We start from the raw sequence: 26090 nt of genomic DNA, 5'->3' as shown, positions 1-26090 counted from the left end.
AGAGCTAGTGTTGCTGTTAGAATTACCTGGTGAAAAACAGAGAAAGCTACAGAAGAATCAAACACTATTTATTTTCTCTAAAATAAGGCCCTCATTGGTGGCTTTGAAATTGCAAAACACAACTCTAAAAAACAAACCATCTTCTGTATGTCTGAATCTACAAGAAAGTTAACTGATTTAATGATTATCTTTCACATTATTCATTAGATATTCCATTAAAAGAAACAAACCTTGTTAGCTAAAACAAACCTCAAGCCAGGTAAAAATCCTATTGGCCTCTTTTAAGGAGGTTAAGATTAAGCCTTCATAGAGCAGAGCCACTTAACCTGACTCTCTTTGTACAGAGCAAAACATTGTAAATCAGCTGGGATTACAAAATATAATACTTTTGTATGATGGTAAAGGAGTGGAAAAAGGATTCAATATTCTTCACAATAAAATGGTGTATACTCATGATCAAAGCAACATAGTGTGTTTCCCCGAAAATAAGACCTAGCCGGACCATCAGCTCTAATGTGTCTTTTGGAGCAAAAATGAATAGAAGACCTGGTCTTATGTTAATATAAGACTGGGTATTATATTATATTACATTACATTATATTATATTATACTGTGTCTTTATAATATGCTATACTATAACATAATACAATATAATTCTGGGTCTTACATTAATTTTTGCTCCAAAAGATGCATTAGAACTGATGGTCCGGCTACATCTTATTTTAGGGGAAACATGGTATTAAAACAACACAGGATACGAAAATTAAAGTTGATGGAATTTGTAAATTCACACAAGTCAGTACTAAACTTTAGATAACCTGGATAGATGGGGAAGGGGTTATACAAATATTTAATACATAATTTGATGATCTGTGTTTAATAGTCTGGAGAAAAGTCAGTCTTTACCTGTGGATAATTCCATGTCTATGAAGGTAGTCTAGAGCCAATGCTACTTCAGAAATGTATTTCACAGCCATCTCTTCATCAAAATAACCATATATATGTAGGAGAGACTTGACATCTCCACCAATAAGATATTCCATTACCTATCAAAAAGGAACATAAACATTGTAAAATAAAAACAATATGATTTCATTAAAATATATATAATTTGAGCATCACAACTGTATATATTTTAGCATGGTTCTGTACAAAACACATTTTCTTGGTACCACTCAGTACCCATTAATACCAGGTTTAGTCATGTTGCCCTACAGATTTTTCAATATGAATTAAACTTTCATCTGAACAAAAATTCAGACTTACAGAAAAGGTGTAAGAAAAACAGAATGATTTCCCATATACTCTTCATCTAGATTCACTCATTGTTAGCACTTTGTTACATTTGCTTTCCTTCCTTTCCACATATAAAATAAATATTTATGTTAATCATTAACATAAATATTAATATCTCCTATGCATGCATTTTTGTTCAGACTAAACAGTTTAATTTTTTAAAAAACTATATGGCAACATTAGCAACTGATATCAATGTATAACTTTTAATTTTTTTGCTAAATAATTCAAGAATAAAGTTGAAGAGATCATAACCCGTCACCACTCAAATCTTCATCATGTATCTCCCAAGAAGGACGTTCTCACATAACTACGGCATGACATAATTCAGGGAATTTAACACTAACATCATGCGATTCTCTAATGTATAGTTCATCTTCAAATTTCTCTCATCTCAATATTGTCCCTGGTACCATCTCTCCTCATCTCCCACGGTCAAGACAGGTTCACGCCCAGAACTGAATTGTCATGTTTCTTTAGTATCCTTTAATCTGAAACAGTTTTTAGCATTTTTTAGGGGGGAGTGGCATCTGATTATTTCTTCATGATTTGATTCAGGTTACGCACTTTGGGCAGGAAAACCACATTAGCAATACTGAGGCCTCGTCAGTGACTCCCAGCACACGAGACACTTAACTGACATCAACGTGTTCCATTACTCGTGATACTCGTGATAGTGATACTCGCTTCGATCACTTAGGTAAAGTGGTTACTTTCAGATTCCTCCATTCAAGAACTCTCCCTCCCCCAACCCATACTTAATACACACTCTGGGGAAGATATTTTGAAACTATGTAAATAACCTGTTTCCCAACAAACTGTTTCAATCAATGATTTTAGCATCACGTAACTACAGATGATTCCATTATTGCTACGGTCTATTATTCCTTCTACATGTACTAGTCATTAGTCTCAAAATTTTCTATAGTTTTAAGCTATACAATACTGTCTACTAAGACCATAATAAAACAAAGCCATTTCTTTTCTCTTTAGCAGTTTCCCTGGTACAAAGAGGTTAGTCAATATTTGTTGATGCGATCAATCATTAACATTTCTTATGCACAAAATCTGTGCTATGTACTGTGCTAATACTGGGAACATAAGCATAAATAAAATGTAGTCACTGCATTTAAAGAGTTTATAATTCAGTAGTAGGGAAATAAACAGATACTGTAGTTAAGCTCATGATGAGAATTACTATTAGGTTGGTACAAAAAGTAATCGTGGTTTAAAAGGTTGAAAGTAATTGCAAAAACTGCAATTACTTTTGCACCAACCTAATATGTTATGCCCTCATTAACAATGATTATCAATCCTTTTTATTTTTGTCAACCTAAGGAAGAAAGCTGGACATATTTAAATGTTTACGTTCTTCACTTTTAGAGAGATTTGACATCTTTACACATTGTTTTTGTCCTTTCATATTTCTTCTGTGAACCACTTCTATTCTTTGCCCACTTTCTAGTGGGGTATTTATCCTTTCTTACTGACTTATAAACTCTGTTTACATATGTCACATGGGATGGCATGCGGGGTCTCTGGTCCCACTCCCCCCATAGTAATGCAGGACATGGAGAGGCCAAAAAGGAACACCCACGGAGCCATAGATAGGGGAGTCATATCACTATATTCTCGCTGGCGGCTGGGTTGGAGACACAGGAGGCAGGAGCCACACGACCTGCAACTCGCCGTCCACTTGTCTCTGCCTACCAACCAACCCCTTGCTAACTGCAATGCACCTCTCTGCAATCCGTAATCCACACTCCACCATGCCACGTCACTACGCCACCCTACTGCTAGCTCAGCTGTGGCAGTTATGTCAGTGGCCAATGGCTAACCGGTAACAGCTGATGGCCATCTACTACCTGAGCCAGCACCTTTCCACGTGAGGCCGAGAGCCTGGAAACTGCTCTCTGGGGCTCTGTCCCCACAACATATTAGTAAAATTAGCCCTTTGTCTGTCTTCTGGACAATAAATATTTTCTCCAAACATGTTGTTTGACTCTGTATATGGTATTTTGTGTCACATGTCTTAAAATTTTAAGTAAGTTTTATCTTGTACTTAGTAAGTCCTGCACTATTTTATGATTATAAAAATATTCATGTCAGTTTTCCTCTAATACTTTTATAGATTCCCCTTTGAAGTAGAAATCTCTGATATGAAAAGGGAATAAATGAACCTAGTGTTATATCAAGTTGCATAACCACACAAAGAATTATTTCAAGTAACGTCAAAAAACAGATCTTGACAGTACCTCCCAAAGACAAAAAGAACAGCAAAAGAATCCTAAATTGAATCCAATTGTTTTTTTTTTTTTTTTTTTTTTTCCCACCCCCCACCCCCTTACCCTCTGGTAACCACTAAATTATTGTCTGTGTCTATGAGTTTTTGTTTCTCATTTGTTTGTCTTGTTCTTTTTGGTTTATATACCACATATCAGTGAAATCATAGGGTTCTCTGCTTTTTCTGTCTGACTTGTTTCACTTAGCATTATTCTCTCGAGATCCATCCATGTTGTCACAAATGTTCCTATATCATCTTTCCTTAACGCCGAATAGTATTCCATTGTGTATATGTACCACAACTTCTTTATCCATTCATCTATCGAAGGACATTTTGGTTGTTTCCATGTCTTGGCCACCGTAAACAAAGCTGCAATGAACATTGGCGTACACGTGTCTCTATAGAGAAATGCTTTTATATTTTTGGGGTAGATACCCAGGAGAGCGATTGCTGGGTCATATGGTAATTCTATTCGTAATTTCTTGAGGAACCTCCACACTGCCTTCCATAGCGGCTGCACCAGTCTGCATTCCCACCAACAGTGTATGAGAGTTCCTTTTTCTCCACAGCCTCTCCAACACTTGTTACTATTTGTTTTGTTGATGAAAGCCATTCTGACTGGGGTGAGGTGATATCTCATTGTGGTTTTCATTTGCATTTCTCTGATGATTAGCGATGTTGAGCATTTTTTCATATGTCTATTTGCCATTTGTATATCCTCTTTGGAGAAATGTCTCTTCAGGTCCTCTGTCCATTTTTCAATTGGGTTGTTTGTTTTTTTGTTGTTGAGTTTCATGAGTTCCTTGTATATTTTGGATATTAGCCCCTTATCAGAGGAACTGTTTGCGAAAATCTTCTCCCATTCAGTTGGTTGCCTCATTATTTTGTCAATAGTTTCTTTTGCTGTGCAGAAGCTTTTCAGTTTCATATAATCCCATTTGTTTATTTTAGTTTTTACTTCCATTGCCTTTGGAGTCAAATTCATAAAATGCTCTTTGAACCCAAGATCCATAAGTTTAGTACCTATGTTTTCTTCAATGCAGTTTATTGTGTCAGGTCTTATGCTTAAGTCTTTGATCCATTTTGAATTAATTTTGAATCCAATTGTTTTAGTGTAAGTAAAACAATACTGAAATTGTCATTTTCAAAATATTAGATATACATATATTGGAAGTAAAAGTGAAGAAGTGAGTCTGTTAATGTTAGCAGGATCCCAGATTCTTAGGGTAAAAGTATCTAAATACTCTCTCCAAAAATTTTTATAGTTTATATATTTTTTCAAAGATGTTAAGTAACAATTCTATATCTTCCATTAAATTGGAAATAGCTGTATACATTTTTCTGTTTCTATAAAACTACGTGTTTCCTTGTCTGTCCACACAAAAAGCCTAAACGGAATGACAACCTAGTGACAATGAGCATTACTGCTCACTACCACCTACATTGTGGTCTCTAAACACTATTTCCCAATAAAAGGAGCTAGACTACCTCCCTCAGGTCTACTACAGGACACTTACAAAATGAGCCTTAAGCATCTTGTCATACCAGAAAGCAAGAATGCTCTCAGAATACTAGGATAGTACAAACAGACAAATTAGCCAAAGGGGCTACTGCTCACTAAAGATGGGACAATTCGAACATAGAAAATAAGGACTACAGTGAACTAAAACACATAAAATCTATAAAATTCCATGAATTCATAATGATACTTAAAAAACTAAAAATAAACCTATAAACATTTTCAGGTTGCTCTTCTGAAAACGGGTGATAAAAGGAAAAGAATCAAGCATTTATTCTGTCTTCCTCATACAAGCTGTTTTCCAGAATAATGAATTAGATGATAAGGGAAAGTTCTTTATAGAAGAATTCCAGCTAATAAAAGCTAAACGAATAATAAAAATGTAAACATTATCATTTTGCAAGCCTTAATAATAAATCCAGGCAATGAATCAAAGGATGCCAAAACCATTACATGAAAGGTTGACTGCGTTCATTATAATGATCTTTTGATTTCTGTGTATGTCTGAATGTTTTCATAATAAACATTTTCATTTTTATGTTTCATATACCTAGTATAGTACCTGGCATATACGTAGTAGTCAATTATTGTGTATTACTGTGGCTAAGTTCAGTCATACCTTATCTCTGTCTCAGAGTAACTTCCCATTTCTAGGAAACTTTTGTTTTGCCTAACCCAGGACCTTTCACACTTTAATGTGCCTGGGGATCTTGTTAAAAGTCAGACTCTGATTCAGTAGATTTGGAGTGGGGCTTGAGAGTCTGCATGTCTAATAAGTTGCCCGATGCTGCTGACATTGTTTGTCTATGGACCGTATTTTGAGTGTCAAAGATCTAAGCCAGTGATGAAGTTAGTAGACAAGATATGGTCCTTTATCTAATTCCAGGAATAGGAAAGAAAAAATACAGCTGTCTACCTATTCCACCAATTCTAGGACACAGCATTGAAAAAAAAAATCTACCAACTTTAGCAAGATGACCAAGCCCTTCAACCAACATTGTTAGACTAGGGTTGTGGAACCCCCTGGCTGCCACATGGCTGTCACGACTGATGCCACAGCCAGTCATGGCATTGGGGAAGGCACACACACTGCATATGAAACAGTATGTGCTAAAGGCGTCAGAGAGCCCGAGGAAGAATTAAAAGGTCAAGTTGTTCCCTACTTTCTTTGAAAATGACACACCATAATGTTTCCCTCTTTTTTCTGTAAACAGCCAGATAGTAAATGTTTTAGGCTTTGTTTGTTCAGGTCTGTGTTGCAACATGACAGCAGCCATAGGTAATATGTAAACAAAAGAAGCTGGCTGTATTCCAATAAAATTTTACTTATTCACTGAAATATAAATTTTATATAATTTTCATGTATCACAAAATACTATTCTTCTTTTCATTTTCTAAAATTTTAAAAATGTAAAAACTATCTAAGATAGAAAACCAGCGAGTTTGTTTATCTTGTGGATAGATTATAAACCCAATAGGGAAGTTACAGTAAGATGTGACTGTCCACCTCTTTTTCTTGATCAATCAGACCACATGTAGTGATATTATCCAAGATGGCGAAGTATATAAATGCTATGCTTGCCCTATCCCATGAACTACTATGTATATACAATGTGGCCTCTCCCACATGACTCCACTGTTTCCCAAAAAATAAGACCAGGTCTTATATTGATTTTTGCTCCAAAAGACACATTAGGGCATATTTTCAGGGGACGTCTTATTTTTTCATGTACCACAATCTACATTTATTCAAATACAGTCATGTCATCTTCTTCTGGAACATCATCATAACATACTAAATGCGTCCGTCCTGATGATGATCTTAAGTGGGGCTTATTTTTGGGGAAACACGGTAGCACAGGCAGCGAACAATTGTGGATCACTTTGTAGCCCCTACTAGGTAGTCCCCAGCTGGTCACAGGCAGTGGCTGACCTGGGCCTGCACTGAAGCCCATCCAAAGAGGCCCCAGAACCAACATACTTGGAGATTGGCTTCAGACCACAGCAGAGCACCAATTAGCCCCAAAGGTGGCAAGCCCAAAGGGAGGTCTCTACAGGCACCAGAGCCTGCTGGGGCAAATTCTGCTCCATGGAGTAAGCCCTCCACAACAGCCTAAGCTGTGGATGTGGCCAAACCCCACAGCCAGTCGGCTTGAGGGTCAATCCCACCACAGATGTGCCAATAGTAATCTAGGCTCAAATATAACAGGACACACACAACCCACACAAAGACACTCCTGGAGCACTCAGCTCAGGTGACCAGGAGACTGCCACTGGACGCCACAGGGCATCTACTACATTAGGCCACCTGCAAGACTCGGGGATGCAGCAGATCTACCTAATATATAGTAAGAAACAGAGAGAGGCAGCCAACATGACAAAACAAAGAAATACATCCCAAGTGCAAGAACAGGAGAAAACTCTAGAAAAAGAACTGAATGAAATGCAGGCAAGTGTTCAAGACACTGGTTATAAGGATGCTCATGAAACTTAGTGAGAACTTCAACAAAGAGATAGCAAGCATAAAAAAAGAGATAGAAACCATAAAAAAGAACCAGTTAGAAGGGAAGAATACAATAACTAAAATAAAGAATGCACGAGAAGGAATCACCAGCAGAGTAGATGAAGCAGAGGATCGAATCAGCAATTTAGAAGAAAGATAGCAGAAACACCCTATCACAACAACAAAAAGAAAAAAGAATTTTAGAAAATGAGGATAGTTTAAGAAACCACTGGGACAACATCAAGCAAAACAACATTCACATCATAGAGGTACCAGGAGAGAAAGCAAGGGATTGAAACCCTATTTGAAGAAATAATGACTGAAAACTTTTCTAACCTGGTGAAGGAAATAGACATACAAGCCCAAAAAATGAACAGAGTCCTGAACAAGATGTACCCAAAGAGGCCCACACCAAGACACCTTAAAATTAAAATGGCAAAGGTTAAAGACAAAGAGAGCATCCTAAATGCAGCAAGAGAAAGGCAACTAGTAACTTATAAGGGAGCCCCCATAAGACTTCAGCTGATTTCTCAACAGAAATGTTGCAGGCCAGAAGGGACTGGCAGAAAATATTCAAAGTGATGAAAAATAAAGTTTACAACCATGATTATTCTACGGAGCAAAGCTATCATTTAAAATTAAAGGACAGATAGAGAACTTTCTAGACAAGAAAAAGCTAAAGGAGTTTATCACCACCAAACCAGTATTACAAGGAATGTTAGAGGGACTTCTTTAAGATGAAAAAAAAAGTTCAAAAATATGAATAATAAAATGCCAATAACTACGTATCTATCAACAATTACTTTCAATGTAAATGCGTTAAATGCTAAAAACATAGGGTTTCTGAATGGATAAAAAAACAAAACTCTTACATATGCTGCCTACAAGAGACTCACTTCAGATTGAACGAAACACACAGACTGAAAGTAAAGGGATGGAAAAAGTTATCTCATGGAAATGGAAATAGATAAAAAACAAACAAACAAAAAACCTGGGATAGCAATATTTTACCAGACAAAATTGACTTTAAAACAAAGGCTATAACAAGAGACAAAGAAGGAGCCAGTACTCTCACTTCTAAGGTATTTATCAGAAGAAACCCAAAATTCTACTTTGAGGGGATGTTTGCATCCATATGTTCACTGTGGTATTATTTAAAATAGCCAAGATGTGGAGGCAACCTGGGTATCCATCAACGGAAGAATGGATAAAGAGAAGGTGGTTCATATATACAATGGAATATTGCTCGGCCAGGGAAGGGAAGGGGTTCTCTCCATCTGTGGCACCATGGATGGACCTGGAGGGTATTGTGCTAAGTGGAGTGTCAGACAGAGAAAGACACAGAGACAATGTGATTTCTTTGCTTATATGTGGAATCTAAAGAACAAAATAAACAAACAAACAAAACAGATACACGCTCATAGATACAGAGAACATTTTGATGGTTGCCAGATGGGAGGGGGATTGAGTGGGTGAGTAAAAAAGGGGAAGGTATTAAGAAGTACAAATTGGTTGTAACAAAGCAGTCATGGGTATGTAGGATATAGCACAAGTAATATAATCAATAATATTGCAATAACTATGTATGGTGTCTGATTTATCAGGGTGATAGATAGGAAAGTTAAGGAACAGGGTAAAAAATGGTGGAGGGATGAGTGGGCGAATGGCTCAGTTGGCTGGAGCGCAGGCTCTGAACAACAGGGTTGCCGGTTCGGTTCCCGATGGGCCAGTGAGCTGCGCCCTCCACAACTAGATTGAAGACAATGAGCTGCCTCTGAGCTTCCAGAGGAGCGGTCGGATGGCTCAGTTGGTTAGAGCGCAAGCTCTCAACCAGGTTGCTGGTTCAATTCCCTCATGGGATGGTGGGCTGTGCCCCCTACAACTAAAGATTGACAATAGCGACTGGCCTTGGAGCTGAGCTGCGCCCTACACAACTAGATTGAAGGACTACTTGGAGCTGATTGGCCCTGGAGAAACACACTGTTCCCCAATATTCCCCAACAAAATTTTTAAAAAGTGAAGGGATTAAGAAGTACAAATTGGCAGTTACAAACTAGCCATGGGATTTAAAGTAAAGCATAGGTAATACAGTCTCGGTATGGTAATAGCTATGTATAGTGCCAGGTGGGGACTAGACTAGTCAGGGGGATCACTCCTTAAATTATACAAATATCTAACCACTCTGCTGTACACCTAAAATTAATATAAAATAATATTGAATGCTAACTGCAATTGAAAAATTCAGAAAGGGGAGTAAAAGTTTCTAAGTTCCAGGTATAAAAATAGTAAGTCATGGGATGTAACATACAGCATGGAGAATACAGTCAGTAATATTGTGATAGCGTGGTACAGTGTCAGACGGTTGCTGGACTCATGGTGATCACTTTTTCTTTTTTTCTGTTGGTCTGGAGCCTGCCGGAAGCAAGCTGGCTCCAGACTTCTCAAGTCCACATTTCTGTGCCTCCAATTCTTACGCGTCCAAAGTCAGGGCACTACAGACATGACTTTGTAGGACAGGGTGATCACTTCTTTAGGTATATAAAGGTTGAACAACTATGGTGTACCTCTGAAACTGATACAGTGTTGTGTGTTAGCTATATTTTTCAATAAAAATCTTAAAAATATAAAATAAAAATGTAAAAATATTCTTAGCTCACAGGCTGTACAGAAAGAGTATGTCAGGTTTGGCCCATGGGTCATGAGTTTGCCAACCATTGGCTTAAAAGATGGAAAGTCATTATTCTTACAGTATTTGGTTTTCACCTTCTTACAGCTACTATATATTATTTTTGACTGAAGAAGTGAATCATCCTAAAAAGGAAACCCCCGACTCATGCTTTCTTAGAACCTAGGGGTCTCCTGAGGGGCTGTCTTTAATCTTGCTCTGAGCATGAATTCCAATACAAATTTGTTATCTTTACTCCAAAATCTTCCCTCGTCCCCCAATATTACCAGGTCTTATGTTCCACAGAGAAGTTCATTACAACTACCAGTAGATAACTGCAATTCATGCTAAGGTATTCTTTGGAGTGTTGTTTACAATAGTAAAAAGAAAACCCAAACAGTTAAAAAAAAAAACAACCCTAAACCAACTCAGCAACAGGACATTTGTTAAAGAAATTATGTAATTCATATATAAATCTATCTAATTCTATGTAGTCATTGAAAAGGATGAGGTCACCACTAAGTGGAAAAAACAGGTAGAAGAATAGTATTTACAATATGATCACCTTTCATGCATTCATTAAACAACTGTGGTTTGTAAAAAACTTTTATTTTTCCTGAATTAGTCCTAACGCAAAAAAGGTGCTCAACACTGTTCTAAATAAACTTTTCACTTTTTAAAATTCTTTGACTTTTCCATTAAATCTTTGCAACCATATTTACCATCAGTCTAAATATACTCACAGATTTACTGAAAGATTAGAAATGGATTTAACCATCAGGTACCAAAAGAGTTTTACATTAGATTCTATTTTTATAACCTATCCTGAATTTTCAGGTCTATAGCTTGAAGCTGTATGTCACGTTCAATCTCAGGCTTCTGGTATAGTAAAAAGTTGATGTGCGGTGCAATTATGAAATATTGGACAATTAAGTTCACAAACTTTCTGCCATGTAAATGTACGTGGAAAGTTTGTGAATTTAATTGTCCAACCTTTCATATGTTTTACAGAGTTGCAACAAATCTTTAGCGTATCAAGGATAAACGGCTTTCACTCTTGAAGGCAATGAAATCATGAAACGAATGAATCTTCTGTTGATGAACACATAAATCCCAGGTCTAAAACCTAGTACATCCTAAAACCCATCCATTCACAGATACCACTTGTACATACTAAACAAGCTACCGGAGTTACCAAGCATTTAATGCACAGATCATCTCTGAAGTCAGAAAAATCTCTAGAATTTGTAGTCAAATTACCTTCCATTCTCACCTCTTCCTGCCAGTCCCCTGTAATTCCTCATTAGAATTTACAGAGTGAAAGCTGCTGCTTTAAATGAACAGCAAGTACTTCTCAAAGTCCACACACCCAACGTCCATCACTTCCTAATATCTTTCCTTATTATACATCAAACCTTATATATTAGGTTGGCACAAAAGTAATTGCTGTTTTGCAATTATTTTTAACCTTTTAAACCACAATCACTTTTGCATCAACACAACCTTTTAAACCACAATCACTTTTTGCATATTTCTATTATACAAGTATGTCCTTTTCTTACCAAATATTTTTAACACTATTTGCCAGACACTATTCTGCATGCTTTATATTAAGCTACTGAAACTTCATAATAACCTTTGTGGTAGATAATATTATTACCGTGTTTCCCCGAAAATAAGACCTAGCCAGACAATCAGGTCTAATGTGTCTTTTGGAGCAAAAATTAATATAAGATCCAATCTTATTTTCTTATAAGACCCAGTCTTATATAATATAATACAATATAATACAATATAATATAATATAATACTGGGTCTTATATTCATTTTTGCTCCAAAAGATGCATTAGAGCTGATTGTCTGGCAAGGTCTTATTTTTGGGGAAACATGATATGTTATTTTGCAGACAAGGAAGTTGAGGTGTAATACAATCATGTGCCATTTGCTGATGGGAATGCACTCTGAGAAATGCATCATTAGGTGATTTGTGGTTGTGCAAACATCATAGCGTGCACTTACACAAACTTAGATGCTCCAGCCTACTACACACCTAGCTATGTGGGATAGCCTACTGCTCCTAGGCTGCAAGCCTACACAGCATGTTAGCATACAAAACCGCAGAGCTTAAATGAAGCAAAAGAGAAAATGATGCAATCAAGAGATGTGGTAAACGTGAGATGTGTATGAGTGCTGCCAGTATAACACAGCATGCTGTTTTACCGCAAACATGTTTTCGTAAGTAGAAAGAGTACACTCTAACATAATGATAACAAGTACAGCATAGCAAATACATAAACCACTAACATAGTTGTTTATTATCATTATCAAGTATTATATCGTACTGTACCTAATTGCCTGTGCTATACTTTTACATGACAGGGAGTACAGTGCTATGCCAGTAGCACAAGCATGTGAGTAATACATTGCACTACAATGTTACGAGGTCACTAAGCAATAGGAATTTTTTCAGCTCCATTAAAACTGTATGGGACCACCATGGTATATGTGGTCCAATGTTGACCAAAACGAACGATGCCTGACTATAGTTAATATTATGTGTGAAGTTGGCTAAGCCATGGTACTCAGATTGTTTGGTGAAACACCAATCTAAACGTTGCTGCAAAGGTATTTTTAGACGACATTAACATAGACTTTGAGTAACAGATGATTACCCTCTCTAATTTGTTGGCCTGATCCAATCAGTTGAAGGCCTTAAGATTGAGATGTCCTCCCCACAGTAGCCACCCCCCTTCTACTTCCACCCCCACCAAGAAGACGGAATTCTGCCTCTACACGGCTTTTGAACTGGAGCTACATCACCAACTCTTTCCTGGATTTACAGCCTGCCAGCCTACCCTGCAGATATCAGACTGGTCAGCTCCTACAATCATGTAGGGCAATTCCTGAATATAAACCCCCCGCTCTCTATAACCACCCCTCCCCCCACATACATATGTACCCTATTAGTTCTTTTTCTCTGAACAACCCTGACTAATAGGACAGGTAAGGTAACTTGGCCAAGGTCATAAAGCTAGTAAGTGCAAGAGCTGGAATTCAAACCCCAAGACTCTGAGCCCATCTTAAATCATCTTAAATCACTGGGTTCAGTGATTGCTGAATGAAGAAAAAAATGTAAAATTGTTTACTCACCAAGTAGACATTGTTTGCTGACTGCAGTGAATAGTACAAATGGACAATGAAAGGACTTTTGCTTAGTGCCAGTGCATCCCTCTCGGCTTGTACCTGATGAGTCATATTTTTGTTGATCATGTCAGCTTTTTTGACAACCTATAGTAGATAACATGACAATAGACATTTTTTTTTAATTTTTTTTATTACAAAGTGTTCTCAGGGTTTAAAGTTACCATCATGAAACAACCAGAGAGAGAAAACATACAGATGCCATTTGGACCTCATGGTGCCATAAGGACACTCTGCCAGAAAAACTAATATGATGAAAATAAAAACAGAACTTTCTTCAACAGAGAGCTGTTCATCTTGAAATCAAGTGTTAAAAGTATCACCTCCCTTATGAGATGGAAAAAGTAAACAAATGCTCCCTGATTGCTGTACATCTTAGTAGAAAAAACATTCTTTTCTGCTATTTTTTTCTGTTTACTTTGCCCATTTATTCAATTCTTTAGATTCTACATATAAGTGAGATCATATGGTATTTGTCTTTCTCCAACTGACTTATTTCAGTTAGCATAATGCTTTTCTGCTACTCTTATAGCAAAGTCAAAAGATAGTCATGTTCCTAACGTCTCCCAGATAAGCAGGAACCTAGGCACAGAGAAACAGTGACTAATATAAATATATATTTTACTTGATACTTTGATGGATGGGAATAGAATCAGAAAGAGGAAGAATGTGGGAAGTTTGCCTATCAAAAAAAATTTTTAAGAATGATTAAAACTACTGAAACTTAACAGTCTCTAATGATGTATTATAGAAAATAACTAATCCTTTCGAGTTTCTAGGTAATTGGCACAGAAGCAAAACTGTAATCTACATTAAAGTTGGAGCACTAAACTGAATAGTAACACTGAGACCGATTCTCAGGACTACAAGGAAAAAAGGCATATTTCTTCTAAAGATTCATTGGAGTATTTAATAAAATCATGAATACACTGTAAATTCCAGCCTAACATCCTTTCCACAAGAAAACTGAGGGAAATTGACAAAGCCTGTATGTAACATGATTTCACCTGGCATTCCACTAGATTGGAAACTGTATGAGGGCAGGTTTACTCATCACAGTAGCCCAGATCCTACAAAGAAAGGGATTCTCTCTCTCTCCCTCCATATATATAATATATAACATATATTATATATATATGTATATATATATATATATATATATATATGTATGTAAGTGAATTGGTGTTTTTATTTCAACAACTGAAATGTAATGACTGATTAGTAGGTACAGCAGAAGTAAAGGCAAACATCTTGGGAACATATGAAGCAATGAAGAGTTCATTTTAATGGGATGGGTCTGAAAGGTCAGGGACAGTTTGAAGGGGAGCTAAGATGAACGCTACTACATAAATAACATAGGTGGAGAAGAGCAGAGAAGGGTGGAAGAAAGCACTCAACGAGGAACCAGCATAAACATAGCCCAGATGCAAGAAAATACACAGCATTCAGTGACTAGTCAATAGTCTGGCGAGGCTAGAACACAGGATATGTGGAAGATACAGTGGAAGTTTAGAGCCAGAACTTACAGCGTGAATGCTTTTCTAAGAAGTTTGGACTTTAGCTTGTGTCACAGCCTAAGGAATGGATGAAAAAATAAAACAGTGATTCCAAGGGGCTATTCTAATAGATTAGGTACGGAAATGAAGGCCTAATGAACCTCAAAAACATCATGTCAAGTGAACAAAGCCAGATGCGAAAGAATTATTGTATAATTCCATTTGTATGCAATGTCCAGAAAAGACAAACCTATAGAGATAGAAAGTAGATTGGTGGTTGCCTGGGGTAGCGGTGTTAAACGGGGGAGGCAGATGGGCAGGAGAGATCTTTTGGGGGTGATGGAAATGATCTAAAATTGGACTGCGGTGATGGTTACCCAATCTTTAATCTACTAAAAAAACCTAATTGTACTTTGAAAGAGGAAGGAAGGAAGAAAGGATGAACAAACAAATGGAGGAAGGAAAATAAAGGGCTCTACTTGGGCAGACTTGGAAATGGAATGGAAGGGGCAATAATGAATATGAGACAGAAATGACAAGACTCGTTAAGAGATAGGATATACACATGAAGTAGAGGGAAGTTACCATGACACTGGTTTCTAGTTTGAATGACAGGGATGATGGTGGTGTGATTAAGTGGAGAGGGAATACAGGAGGTTCAGAGTTTAGGCAGGTAGTTGGAGCAGGTCGGTCAAGGTTAGGCAAATACAATTTGGAGGTTCTTGTTATATATTCACAGAGCAACGTTCCACAAAAAGCTGAAAATGTCTCTTGCTACTCAGACTGCTGGCTTCTTCCCTTGATCACGTTCACTCACTGCTGAAAAGTGAGTAACCTGAACCGATGGGAGCGGATAAGCAAGAGTGGCCAGAACGCCTTCAACACATTGAAATCTCCGGAATGCTTTTGGAATGCTACACTACTGCTGCAAGGATGAAGGACTGATTTAGAACATATTTCAGTTTAGTCTTTAAATAGAAGCACATTCTAGATTTATGATGAAAGGTTTGAAGAGAAAAAAAAAATGAAGTTGTGCAATGAGATCTGGTGGTGGTATAGGTTAGAGAAATTAAACTGATAGAATTAAAACATAACTTGGAAAATAACTTTCAAACTTAAAAGTGTCCAAGTTCATCCTCGTAAAGGCCAAACCAGGAAGAAGGATTCGGAAGTTCTCGCGTCTCCTGAGCACCGGCGGTGCGGAGACGGGCGGCGGCAGAGGAAGGACAGCCGACTCGGCCGCGCTGTCACCCCCCAGGGGGCAGGGGCAGGCAGCGGCGGGGCTGGGCGGCGTCCGCAAGCCGGGCCACCTCGTCTAGCAGCGGCCCCGGGGCCTGCCCAATTCAGGCGTCAGGAAGCAGAGCCGAAGGGCTGCACTCCTTCCCTTGCTTTACTCCGTGATTTCTTACCTTCACCGCATACAATTTGCTGCCTTTCTGCCCCAGATACACCTTCCCAAAGGCACCGCGGCTAATGGGCTTCACTATGGTGAATTCCTCAATGGAGGGCGGCCTCGGCACCGAGATCCTGTTCATGCACTCCCCTGACGCCGCGCCTCTTCCACTCTCCTTCTCCGTCCGGGCGGGGGGCTCCATGGCAGGCCGGCCCAGATTGAAGCCTGCAGCAGCCGCCGAGATCTCGCGTCCGGACGCAACTCCCACCAACTGGGTTCAAAGTAAAGCTCCGCCCACGCCGCCCGCCGGCGGTGACGTCACCCCGTCGATGCCCGGGCGAAACCCAGCCCAGCGCAGCCCCGCCCCTGTCACCCGCCCTTCGTAAACGCCCAAGGACCCTATGGGCGTGAGGGCGGGGCCGCTGGGAAATCCTCCAACCAACCAGACGCTTAGAGGGCAGTGACCACCGCCCACTTCCTCTGTAACGACGGGGGTGGGCCCTGCCACCAACAGCTGGTGGCCAACCAGGGTCAATGGGTGCTTGAAGCAGAATTGAGGGACTGGAGTTCTCTCCCTACGTGTAAAAGAGGCTGCGGGGGCCTGTTCTCCCCTCCCCGTTTTTTTCAGTCCTTCGCGACCGCCCACCCCAACGAGAAATGTAAACTAATTTAGTCTGTTCTGTCCTTATTCAAGAAGCACATAAATACAAATTGTACTTTAAGTTTCTAAAGTAGCTTTCTTGTCTAAGGTAATTACTTTTCTAGGTGATAGATTATGAGGTTCAAAACAGAACGTTTGAAAAGACAAAAGGGTTATCTTTGGAAACCAAACTTTTAAGTGGTTTTCTATTTTATTGCTAGAAATTAATAGATTTCACATTTTTAGAGTACATAAGCTTTTTCTATTTTCTCATTTACGTTTTTTGCTTCTCCTAAGTTCTCTGCCTCTTACATATCTGGTTTTCTAATTCAGGAAATGGAATTTCCTGTTTCACTTTCCCCACGTGACCCAGCAAAAGACTGGGCCAAAGCCCAGCATGGTCTGAAGGGAACCCAGCGCTGCCTACAAATGCCTCTGAGATGGGAGCCGCCTGGGCCTGGCCCGTGAGCTCTGGGCGCCTGGCCCTTGGGAGTTAGGCTTCTGAGCACGGGCGCAGTGACATCAGTTCTGACCCGTGCCCGTTGCTCGGTTACAGGCGTTCTGGGCTGAGAGATTCCAAACCGCCTCACTGTCCTGCTGGGACACTGTGGGAGAGGTAGTTGGCTGCTCCGGAGCTACTGTTGTTTGGGCTCAGCTGACTGCAAAGCATGAGCGGTGCGAAGGAGGAGGATGCGAAGCCCCCAGGCTCGGCCGGGAAGAAGCGTTTTCACTGGAGGCATGAGAATCAAGTGAAGCCCTCGGAATCCACCAACAGTCCGCAGAGCCAGGGCGTTATCATGAAGAATGCCGGTAGAGGGCGCTACCGGGTCGAAGTGCGAGACCTCGGGAGGATCCACAGAGCCGCCTGCACGGGGGACGTCCCCGAAGTGCAGAGGCTTCTCTTGCTCCGTCCGGGACGCTTGAATAAGAGAGACAAGATGGAGCGGTGAGAGGGCCTGCGAGGCCGGTGGCCGCGGGCGGCCCCGGGGGGGGGCGGGGACCTGGGAGAGGGGCCGCCCTGCCGGGGCTCGTCCAGGAGGACGCCGGCGCTCTGTCCCCCAGGGCGCTGCGCTGTCTTCCCCGCGGTGGGGACGCCCCCTACCTGGGGTCCGGGCCCAGGCCGACTCTGCGGGCAGCAGACATAAACACTGAGGACCCACTCATCATTCCCCTTGCACAGCGCTCTGCTGACAAGTTCGAAGGGATTTAACTAAGTGTCTGTAATAGACGTGAACTAAGTGCACACAGCATTTTATTTGTGATGTTCACAACTTCAGACGTAATGTTATATCCTATAGAAAAGTGCATAACGGGAAAGAAAATTCCCATAATAGGTCGACCTGTGGGTAAAAAAATTTTCCGATCAAACCCAGTATCCATTTTGTATCCGTGTCCACCTATGTGTGTGTACCTACAAGTGACCGATGGACTCAGGGGAAATATTTCGTGTTTATAGTGAGAAAGGGGATTTAAGGTGAAAGAGAAAGGAAATTCCCTTTCCTAGCCACAAAGTGTGTGCAGGACAGGAGCCACGGAACTTACACTGCTGCTTCAAGTTTAACTTGCTTTTGGCTTTTCAAGCGGGCCACTTGGTGATCAGGACCACGTTTAAAAAATATATTTGCTTTTACCCATCAATTCCAAATACTAAAGTATCTTTACGAAATAATTAGATAAATTACATACAATTTATTTTCCTCAGCACTACTTAAAACAGCAATGCATTATAAAGGACTCATATAAGCAGTGCATCCGTACTGTGAAATAATATACAACCATTGAAGGGGGGACAGATAATAGATGTATGTTGACGTGCAAAGATATACTGGGGAAGATCGGAAAGGGACAAAATAAATTGGTTTCATCACACACACAAACAGATTATTATTTTATGTTAGCCAAAAATATGTGCAAATTGGGATAAAATTGACAGCTGAGCATTTGTTTCATAAGTGAAACTTTCGTTTCCTTTTAAAAACTGATTTCTACAATTAACATATATAGAAATTCAAGAAAAAGCTTATTATTAGTGAAATAATCCAGGAGAACATTTCATTGATTCCAGGAATATGAATCTTGGGCAGATAAAAATGATTTCTCACTTTTTTATTTCTTTTTTAACAGTTTTGAAGACTGGTATTTTCGGACGACTTTTAGCCCCTTCACGAGTAAAGGGAACCTTTTTATCTTGCCTGTAGAGTTCATGCATATATGTTTTTATATACACTTATGTTTTGTATTACATATAGTTTGATTGCCTATAATATGTGCATGATTTTTCATTAATCTTTTTAGTTGTGTCCGTATGAAAATCAAAAATCAAAAATAGCAAATAAAAGTGATTATTACTATCTCAGAAGTATTGCTTTACTGTGTAAATTTTTTCTTTAAAATTATTGAACTCTCCATTTGTAGTTATCCATTATTTTAACTCATTTATTCATCAACTATAACCCGAATACCTATTATGTACCAGATGTAGTCTATTCAGGACCTTTTCAATCTATCTCTCAGGCTCTTTTCCTCCTTAAAATTTTTCTGTTGACCAGTATGAGCCAAATGAAAAATTTGACATGGAAGCATTAGAAGCTAATCTCAGTTGAACCTTTTCCTTCTGCCTTTCAAACAAAAGGATTTCTGCAGTTAGGACGTTGTAAAAGGTAACCAAACCGGCCATTTTGAAAGTGTACAAATACTAATAGTGATCAATGGAAACATCTGATTTTCATATAATCTATAAAACTAAATATTGAATGAAATGAGCCCTCCCTATTCATTTGAATCCTGAGTTTCCCTTGGCTTAAAGTTTCTTGAAAATGAAAATAAGAATTACTTTTAAAAACTTGTCTTCTTTTGTTTTGTTATTTTACTCCTCTTTCCCCACAGTGTTTTTAAGAACCAGTATTTATTTCAATGGGAATTGCAGCACTAGAACACAATAGGTCTTTTGTACGTACAATTATTTCCCTTCCATTTAAGGTGCCATGGACGGCAGGGTGTCCACTCTTGTGTGTACCAATAAGAAAGGTTTTAAATGGCTGCCAATCATAGTTACAAGACATTCTGAATCATAAATTGTCTTCCAAAGTCAGAGGTGTTAAAACTGAGAAAAGAGTATCTTAGAATCACTGACATACAGTGTCCTTCCTAATCCTTAAAACATAATCTGCAAAGTATTTAGAGTGATATCATTTTGCTTAATTGAAAGGTTGTCTTTGTGAAGTAGTAGTAACAGTAACCACTATAATAATATTATCTAACAATTATTCATCTGTGTTTTGTGGTAGGAAGTGTAGTAAACTCTTTGCACACATGTCAGTTAAGCAGTCCTGTGTCCTGCGAGGTAACTACTGTTTTCATGCCCATTTTGTTGCTGAGGAAATCCAGGCGCACAAAGGCGAAGGGATAGCTAGCAAGTGACAGAGTTGAAGTGGGATCAAACCCATGTTGAGCTGAATCCCCAGGTCATGTCCTCTCTACTCACATAGGCTGCTCTTTCATACCTGTGGTGAGTGACAAGAGCTAGTAAATATTGTCCTTTGTCCAGAAGCAAACTCCACATTGGTTTAGAAGGCCTAGGAATAGCATCTCACGTTCACAGTTACGTGAGGAATTGCATGTTTGAGAAAATGCCCTGTAATGTCCTTAAAAGCCTTGTCACCCTCATAGGACCGCTCTGCATCTGGCCTGTGCTCGTGGTCACCTGGGAGTGGTGAGTCTGTTAACAGACAGGAAATGCGAGCTGAACCTCCAAGACAACAGGACGTGGACAGCTCTGATGAAGGTACGTGGTACCCAGATGTGTCAACACCACGCGGATTTAATGATTTAGAATGAAATGAACGTGTCCCGATTACTTAGAACTAATTGGGGAAAGTTGTGGAATACTTACTTTGAATACCCAGAATTTACCATCTATTTCTGCACATAATCCACAGGCCGTACAGGCCGAGGAAGAGGAGTGTGTGAGTTTCCTGCTGGAACATGGAGCCGATCCCAATATAAAGGACATGAGTGGCTACACCGCTTTGCACTACGCGGTCATGGTTGGGAACACAGCCATTGCCGCAAAGCTGCTGCAACACCGGGCAGATATAGAAGCAACTGACAAGGTACCGGTCAACAGGTGCATTTACACAACATTTGCAATACGCGTCTCTGTAGCCCCAAGCGTTGTGTTTCTAGCAGATAGGTATTGCATACTGCACATCAGGCCCGGTCACCACGAAAACAACTCCAAAGCCAAGTCAGGGAGGCTGGAAATGAGGTGTCCACGGAAAGGGCCCAGCTCTGCCTCCCAGCTCCCATTCCACTCCAGAAGGAAGCACCTGCTCTTCTGTGTGGGAGAGGGTGCCAGGCTCAGAGACCACCAAGCACTGAAGGTCTGGGGGGAGGGAAATGATGTGGGTAGGGGTGGCTCTGTGCAGGCAGGGCCTTAGGACATGGGCGCTGCTGGGGACGGGTGGGAGGAGGAATGGAGACCTGGACCCGGCAGGGGGAGCTGGGGGTGTGTGTGTGGGGAGGAGAAGCAGCAGGCCGCAGGTCCCGGGCACCCCAGGACCCCGGGGTTCTGAAGACTGGGCAGGAGGGTCAGTCACGTCTGGGCACCCAGCAAGGACACCTGCCTGTGCTCGGCACCCCTCTGCCAGCCACGGCCTCCCTCGGGGTCTCCCCCCTCAGAGTGAGGCTCCTGCTCAGCCTCGCGCAGGTCCTGGGGGGTTGTAGGTGTACAGAGGGAGCAGATGATGGGGACACGTTCACACGCTTTTGCTCCTGGATGTACATCCTCTCGTCACTGCAACCCCAGCAGGAATGCTCTCGGGTGGCACCGGTAGGGTCAATTTTACATGTTTGCAAGTCAGACAGTTCCCTGAATGAAAACATTTTGAACTTAGTTGCCGAAGATTGCACTTTACTTGATGATACTTCTAAGGAAGTAGTAGAAGGCACAGCTGTCTTTTATGTGCTTACGGCAAATATTTGTCAAAACACAGTTTGTCACAGGGAAAACTTTCTTTTTCCAATATTTTTTTTCTGTCTGAGTTTTTGACCAACTAATGGGAAACAATGCAGGAAAGCAAAATTTGCCTTGGCAATAGGCTTTATCTTAAAACTAAAACTAACAGAAACATTTCTCAATTTCACAGAAATCTTCATACTCTTAACAAGTTCCTATATTATAAAAAGGTGATTTATATAAAGGTGATTTAGCTCTCGTTGGCCAAAGCTGAAGAGGGCAGAGGAGAGAGCACTCAGAGGAACTGTGCAGACCGGCTTGGAAGTTTGGCCTGGGAGGAGAAATACAAGAGAGGTTCTTACTTATTTTTCCCATTAATTCCTATGTTTAGGCAAGGGGCTCTCCAGTTTTGGGGGATAGTAATCCTTAGTTGAGGAGAGAGAGAGTTACTGAGATGTACGCTTGCCTGGAGATAGATTCTAGGAGGACACTGAGGCCACAAGATTTCAGTGAACGGTGGCGAGTAAGTGGCAAACAGGAGGAAGGGACAGATAATTAACTGACATACAATCTTATTTTGGCGGAAAGAGCCACCTAGATTAAGACTCTAAACTCTGCTCTGCAATCTAGATGTGTTGATGGAGAATTATCAATAATGAAATGCAGTTACATTTTGAGTTGTTAGTCTTTTTTTCCACTCCAACCCAGGAAATTAAGTGCAGTTTGGATAATTGACATGTCTCTCACACTTTTCTGTTATTTGCCCTAATCCTCAAATGACCGAGGGAATTGGCCACGTAGGCGAAAGGACAGACTGAAGGGATCGGCTGCTGCTGTCGTTCTCAGCTAGAATTGTGCTGGCGAATCACAGTCACTTGAGGAATTGAACAAACATTTAGAGGCCTGGGCTCTTCCCTGAAAGTTTTGACTGAGTAAATCTAATAAGTCCTGGACATTGTGTATTTAGAAATAGTTCCCAGAGATTCAGACACAACTCTTGGTTCAAAACCACTAAATGGATAAGTGTAATGTATCACTTCACAAATTTCGAAAACGTAAGAAATCTCTAGAAGAGGTACAGTTTGGGAGGGACACTTCCTTCAGCTCTCTTCTTTCCAACACTCTTGGCCTGACTTTGAACTGTCTTTACCTGTGGGCTCAAACAGCGAAAGGGAGTATCATTGGCGATATTTGCTGGCTTAAAGAAGTACACCTGTTTCCTTTCAGTCATTACTCATTTACTGGCGCTCAGAGAATCTTTAGAAATCTGCTGATGGGTGGTCTTCTAACAAGTAGCATATGACCCTTTAAGAATTTAGCGTCTTAGTTCATGCTCAGATTATTACCAACAGGGTTTTCCTGCAATAGTAGGAAATCGTGAACCTTCCTTTTAGTTGAAGCTGTGCGATAGACTGTCTCAGTATGTCTGTTAAATTCCTAGAGCCCTGGCATAATCAGGATGGCAGGTTTAAACATCAAAACATCAAGAACCTGAAGTTTGTACCGATAGAGGTGGGAACTGTTGCAAAAGTTTAGCTTCAGTGGTTCTATGAATAATTTTCCATTTGATTAACAATCTGTGAAAAATAAGTACAAATAGACTGTGGTTTGAATAAGTATTGGAAAAATTATTCAAGTGGGTAAAATGAGTCTAAATGACAGTTTTCGTTGCATGTTGGTGCCCAAGTTTTCATAAAGCATACAAGTATGATACCAAAGAAAGGAATTCTTTTTACATACAAATATGCACATTATACACAACATTTGGAAACAGCAAATATAAAATCCATGTCAGCTATAGACAAAACGTGTCCTCTGGGTATGTTTAGTTTCCTCCATATATTGAGTCAATATTGACAATTTTGGAGACTCACACAGCGATCTGAATGTCAAGAATCTCTTACAGAATCAAACCTAGTCCCCCTTGAGCCTTGACTATGCTGCACCTCTTACATGAGACATGTGTTCTCTAGTTTGCTACTGTCCTCACCTGGGTTCTTCTTTTACTTGGGTCAACTACTTTGCCTCCATTAGCACTGGAGGTTATGATTCCTGTCTTATAGTATACGAGGTCTGACAATTAAGTTCACAAAATCATTCTAGAAAAAGTACTACATACCACATTGCTGAATATCACTATGGTTACACTCGAAGTACTATCCCTGGGAAGCTATGAACCGACGCCAGCGCCTATCAACCCTTCAAAGCAATTTTGGAACGTTTTTTTCTGGATTGGCCATCAGAACTGTTGTCATATTACCCTTGATAAACTGAATGTCATCAAAATGTCTTCCTTTCAATATTTTCTGTAATTTCGGGTAAAGAGAGAAGGCATTGGGAGCCACATCAGGTAAGTAGGGTGGGTTTCTGATACAGTTATTTGTTTACCGACTAAAAACATTCTCACAGAAAGTGCCCTGTGAGCTGGTGCATTGTCGTGATTGAAGAGCCATGAATTGTTGTCGATAAGTTTTGTTTAACTTTTTCATGCAGCCTTTTCAGCAGTTCCAAATCATGAACTTGGTTAACTGTCCAGTTGGTACAAATTCATAATGAATAATCCCTCTGATGTCAAAAAGGGTTAGCAACATTGTTTTAACTCTTGATTTGGACTGATGGAACTATTTTGATTGTGGAGAATTTGCTGGCTTCCATTGTACACTTTGACGTTCTGTTTCAGGGTCTTATTGGTACACTCGTGTTTGTTTCATCACTAGTGATAACACGGCCCAAAACATCATCTTGACTCTCAAAAAGGTCTTGGCAAACTTCGACTCTCCTTTTCTTTTGTTCATCAGTGAACTCCTTCTGGACCATTTTTGCACACACCTTTCTCATGCGAAGATTTTCAGTTCAGATTATCCTGTTTCTCTATTGATGTTTTGTTGCTCTGCTGTGCTTCTCACAGTCAGCCATTGATTTTGGTGCACAATTTGATGAATTTTTGCAATGTTTTCCTCAGTTCTGCTCGTTACTGGCGACGCTGATCTCTTCATCAGTGGTGCGTTTTCTCCCCTCAGAAAAATGTTTAACCCATTTGTACACTGCCGTTTTCTTCATGGCATTATTCCCATAAATTTGGATTAAAATGTCCCTGATTTCACTTCCACTCTTGCCAAGTTTAACGAGAAGTTTAATGTTTATGTGCTGCTGTAATGTGTGTAGTTCAGACATTCACACGACAGCACACAAAAACACGCAACAGTGATGAACACCACTCAGCAGGACGCCGCCACATGTCGACACAAGCACATGTCTGAGACATTGGCACAACAAGGTTATGAGACCTTACGGAACTTTTGTACAGTGCTACAATGTAAATGCTCGGTGGTAAATTCTCAAACTTAATTGTCAGAACTCTTTTTTTTTATATATATAAAATTATAGTTGGCATTCATTAATGTTTAGCTTCTGGTGTACAATGCCATGATCAGACATCCACAGTATCCCTGAGGTGGTCTCCCAAATAGCACGCATGTCCATCGGATACCCAACAAAAGCTTTACAACATTATTGAATACGTTCCCCAAATTAATTTTCAAAAAACCCTGAGACCATCTTGTGGTTACCAGCTGCTTCCTAATCCCTTCACCCTTCCCCCCATCCCCAACCCCCCGCCCCCGCCCATCTAACAACTCTCGGTTTTTTCTTTGTGTCCCCAAAACTGTTTCTGATTAGTTCATTCACATATTCTTTTCTTTAGATTCTGTATATAAGTGAGATCATATGGTACTTGTCTTTCTCTTTCTGACTTATTTCACTTAACATAATGTTCTCTAGATCTATCCATGTTGTTGCAAATGATAAGATTTCTTTCTTCTTTATGGCTGCGTAATACTCCATTGTATAAATGTACCACAGCTTCTTAATCCAGTCATCTACCGATGGGCATTTCAGTTGTTTCCATATCTTGGCTATTGTGTAAAGTGCTGCAATAAACATAGGAGTGCATACAGATTTTTGAATTGGAGTTTTGGATTTCTCCGGGTAGATGCCTAGGAGTGGAATTACTGGATCATAGGGTAGTTCCATTTTCAGATTCCTGAGATACCTCCATACTGTTTCCATAGTGGCTGCACTAATCTGCAATCCCACCAACAGTGCACTAGTGTTCCCTTTTCTCCACATCAGCGCCA

At 40.0% G+C, this 26090-nt stretch overlaps 2 protein-coding genes across 7 annotated transcripts in view; one reads left to right on the top strand and one right to left on the bottom strand.

The window, feature by feature from the left end:
- MASTL (microtubule associated serine/threonine kinase like) overlaps positions 1 to 16688 on the bottom strand; it is a 35809-nt gene extending 19121 nt beyond the window's left edge. For 4 of the 6 annotated variants that reach the window (XM_081059952.1, XM_081059954.1, XM_081059953.1 and 1 more), the window contains exons 1-3: positions 16374 to 16662; positions 13418 to 13555; positions 907 to 1046 (exon numbers count right to left, since the gene is read on the bottom strand). In XM_081059952.1, the coding sequence (XP_080916078.1) occupies positions 907 to 1046; positions 13418 to 13555; positions 16374 to 16559 (464 nt within the window). In that variant the 5' untranslated portion in view covers positions 16560 to 16662. Of the gene's footprint in view, positions 1 to 906; positions 1047 to 13417; positions 13556 to 16373 lie in introns of all 6 variants that reach the window. The other 2 variants (XM_081059957.1, XM_081059956.1) reach the window with 2 other exon arrangements.
- Positions 16689 to 17375: 687 nt separating this feature from the next.
- The window catches only part of LOC308489967 (uncharacterized protein), a 42015-nt gene continuing 33300 nt past the window's right edge, over positions 17376 to 26090 (top strand). The window contains exons 1-3 of the mRNA XM_081031575.1: positions 17376 to 17943; positions 20667 to 20781; positions 20936 to 21109. Coding sequence (XP_080887701.1) covers positions 17666 to 17943; positions 20667 to 20781; positions 20936 to 21109 — 567 coding nt within the window. The 5' untranslated portion in view covers positions 17376 to 17665. The remainder of the gene's footprint in view (positions 17944 to 20666; positions 20782 to 20935; positions 21110 to 26090) is intronic.

Source organism: Rhinolophus hipposideros (genome assembly GCF_964194185.1).
Source record: "Rhinolophus hipposideros genome assembly, chromosome: 1".
In the NCBI taxonomy this organism is placed as follows: Eukaryota; Metazoa; Chordata; class Mammalia; order Chiroptera; family Rhinolophidae; genus Rhinolophus; species Rhinolophus hipposideros.
This window is presented reverse-complemented; position numbering and strand designations above follow the sequence as displayed.